We start from the raw sequence: 3,520 nt of genomic DNA, 5'->3' as shown, positions 1-3,520 counted from the left end.
TGGAAAGCTTCAGTTCATCATGAGGCTTCATCTCACCATCAATAAGTTTAGCTCATTTAGTTAATTTCCAGGTTGCTGTTTAGGCCTTTGTTTCTTAATTCCTTTTGTCAACTCCCCCTGTACTCAGTCTCACTGGTTCATGCACTTACCTGATATGTGTCATCAGTGGCTGTGGGCGCACCGAGGGCTCTCGAGGGCTTTCAAAAAAACATCGGTGCAAATTATAAGTCTGTATCATGATGTCTGGTGTTTTCGTGTTCGTTTGTTTGTTTTTATTTTGTTTTATTTTGCGAGTTGGTTATTAGACGCTGCTCCAGCCACCAGAGAATCCCCCGCCGCCCCGCCCTCTCCTCCTTGTGCCGCAAGCAGCAGGTGCACCTCGCAAATGGAGGGCGCCCTTACTCCCAGCAAATGGGCGATAGAAAACCGATTGGTGCCTGTGCCATTCACAATATGCGCTGGCTGACGTCGGGGCAGCATGAGTACGAGCATTTTTTTTTTTTTTTGCCGATGCCCGTGATGCCGCCCCCACCACGATGCCGCCCCGGGCAACCGCCCGTGTCGCCCGTATCTAAAACCGCTACTGATTAGGGGTACTAAATGAGATGAGAGCTAAATTTAAGCAGAAAGTGGTTAAGTTAGTACACTGGTCAAATGTCCTGTGAATAAACTACAATTCCTTAACGAGTGAACTGAGTTTGTTTCTCCTTAAAACAAATGCAGGTTTGGCTGGGCACCACCAACAGAACCAGCTTAGGCAGCATAATAACATAACTTACATTAACATTAGTGTAATTGATCCTGATGTTTGTGCGGGACTGTAAAGTGATATTCATTCATCCATCTCTAACTTCCTTTTTTCTATTTCCGTTTTCTTTTTTTCTAATTTGTTTTCCTTTTTCCTATTTCTATTGTGTTTTGTGTGCTTTTTTGAGTTTTTCTATTTGCTTTTGCTTTCTTGAGTTGCAGTTGTGTGTGGACCCTCAGGGCCACCATATCCATATTCATATGGGTGTCAAATTACATTCACCGTGACACTTTCACTTTCTGAACTATGTATTTAGATACTTTGTTAGAAAAGAGAGGAAGTTCAACGACAGAAGGATATGGGGAACACTGAAATACAGGGAATATCAGGATACTGACACTTCAACACGATGCTGCTGATTCCATGTTACAAACAGAAGTTTTACAGAAGTCACAGCTAAAAGTGAAAGTAAGTTTGAAGAAACTTCTTGAGTGGACGCCTCATTGTTTTTATTGTTGTCACTCAAGGACAAAATGGCTTCTCAGTCGGAAAATGACCTCTCCTGTCCCGTCTGCCACGACATCTATAGAGATCCTGTCATCCTGTCATGCAGCCACAGCTTCTGTCGATTCTGTTTGCAGACGTGGTGGAGCAAGAATCTAAAACATAACTGCCCACTTTGTAAGAAGATAAACCTGTCAAATGATCCGCCCCGTAACTTGGTATTAAAGAACCTGTGTGAGGCTTTCTTACTGCAGAGAGATAAAAAACCTTCTGCAGTGTCTGAGCCTCTCTGCAGTCTGCACCATGAGAAACTCAGACTTTTTTGTTTGGATCATCAGCAGCCGGTGTGTGTCGTCTGTCGAGATTCAAAAGCACACAAAGACCACAGATTCAACCCAACTGAAGAAGCCGCCCAGGATCACCGAGAGGAGCTTCAGAAACACCTGAAGCCCTTACAAGATAAACTGAAGGTGTTTGAACAAGTCAAAGGAAACTTTGATCAAACAGCAGAACATATAAAGGTCCAGGTACAGCAGACAGAGAAGCAGATAAAGGAGGAGTTTAAAAAGCTTCAGCAGTTTCTCCAAAATGAAGAGGAGGCCAGGCTGGCTGCTCTGAGGCAGGAAGAAGAGCAGAAGTTAAGAAAAATGGAGAAGAAGATTAAGTCTCTGAGTAGAGAGATAAAAACTCTTTCAGAAACAATCAGAGCCACAGAGGAGCAACTGAGAGCTGAAGACGTCTCATTCCTCCACAACTACAAGGTTTCAGTGATCAGAGTCAAGCAGCGCCCCCTGCTGGATGCTCCACAGCTAGACTCAGGAGCTCTGATAGATGTGGCCAAACACCTGGGCAACCTGACCTACAACATCTGGAATAAGATGAAGGAGATGGTCTCCTACACTCCTGTGATTCTGGATCCAAACACAGCTCATCCACAACTCATCCTGTCTGACAATCTGACCAATGTGACATTTGGAGGGAGACAGAAGGTTCCTGATAATCCAGAGAGGTTTGACAATTATAAAATTGTTGTGGGCTCTGAGGGCTTCGACTCAGGGACTCACATTTGGGATGTTGAGGTTAGAGAAGAGGGATTTTGGGCCTTTGGTGTTGTAAATGAGTCTTTTGAGAGAAAGGTAGATACACTGTCAGGATACTGGCAATTATGTTTCGAGGATGAAGAGTACAGAGTAGCAACAACAGCAGATACATATAAAGCTTTGTCAGTAAAGAAGCTGCAGAGGGTCAGAGTTCAGCTGGAGTATGACAGAGGGAAGCTCTCATTCTTTGATCTGGATGCCAACACACTCATACACACCTTCAAACACAATTTCACTGAGAAGCTGTTTCCTTATGTTGGTACTGAGAAGAAACAACCGAAGATATTACCAGTGATCTTGAAAGTGGACGAGCATATAACTCCTCTATCAACACGTTTTAGATCTCATTTTGAAACCAGTAAAAAGTCCCAGCATAAATAGCTCCAAGATACTAAGAAAGAGCAAAAAAAGAATCCACACACATCCTCCTCATCCTGTACATATTTGTTTCCAGGCAGTTCTTGTTTCTTTAACAACATGAAGATACAGTTACATAAATATTCAGCTACGGTATTTTCTGCTGAGATTTTAACAATATAATATAAAATACACCCAACAAACTCACATACACAACTTTATCTGGGAATAAGAAAAAAACAGACATGAATACAAGCGTGAGGAGCGTCTACAGAACAGCAGGGGGCGCTCTTCAACCATTAGATGCAGCTGAATATAATAATGTAGGTGGTTCCACCGACCACCTACATGTTTATGCCTAACAAGCACTGAGTTTAAAGCCTCCACAATTATTTTAAAAAGTGATTTTGCCAAACTGGGAAATTGGAAAAAAAAAGTCAGTTTTATTAAACTGCTAAACTGTCTTCAATAATCTGTTGTTTGTAAAGACTTTTATTTTTGGCCTCTTCAGCTCAACTTCAACTTTTTGTTTTCCTTTCTAAGAAGACTGTCAGCTGTTCACTTGTGCTGGGCTCTGAGGGCTTTGACTCAGAGATTGTCATCTTGAAGTCAGAAATGATGAGGACTGAACCCTTGGCTTGGTGACGGGTCTTGTCTAAGAAAGGGACAAACACAGACTGGATTCTGGGAAATATATTTGTTTGAAGGAACTAACGCAGCAGCCTCTTCATCACTTCCATGTAAAGTTGTTTCAGTGAAGAAGGTCCAGAGGGTGGGAGGTTAGCTGGACTGTAACAGAGAGATGCTCTCA

At 42.6% G+C, this 3,520-nt stretch overlaps 1 protein-coding gene across 1 annotated transcript; it reads left to right on the top strand.

The window, feature by feature from the left end:
* Nucleotides 1-1,281: 1,281 nt before the first annotated feature.
* Nucleotides 1,282-2,733, top strand: LOC148102827 (nuclear factor 7, ovary-like). The gene has a single exon (XM_087841376.1). It carries the CDS (start codon nucleotides 1,282-1,284, stop codon nucleotides 2,731-2,733), a length of 1,452 nt encoding a protein of 483 aa, XP_087697502.1.
* The last annotated feature ends 787 nt before the right edge of the window (nucleotides 2,734-3,520 follow it).

Source organism: Neolamprologus brichardi, chromosome 5 (genome assembly GCF_056152115.1).
Source record: "Neolamprologus brichardi isolate AB-2024 chromosome 5, ASM5615211v1, whole genome shotgun sequence".
Classification (NCBI taxonomy): Eukaryota; Metazoa; Chordata; class Actinopteri; order Cichliformes; family Cichlidae; genus Neolamprologus; species Neolamprologus brichardi.
Note: the sequence above shows the minus strand (reverse complement) of the source record. Positions and strands in the feature narration are given on the sequence as shown.

Bases quoted from the DNA above. Each gene is read 5' to 3' on its own strand.
- LOC148102827 (XM_087841376.1), top strand. From the start codon at position 1,282: ATGGCTTCTCAGTCGGAAAATGACCTCTCCTGTCCCGTCTGCCACGAC.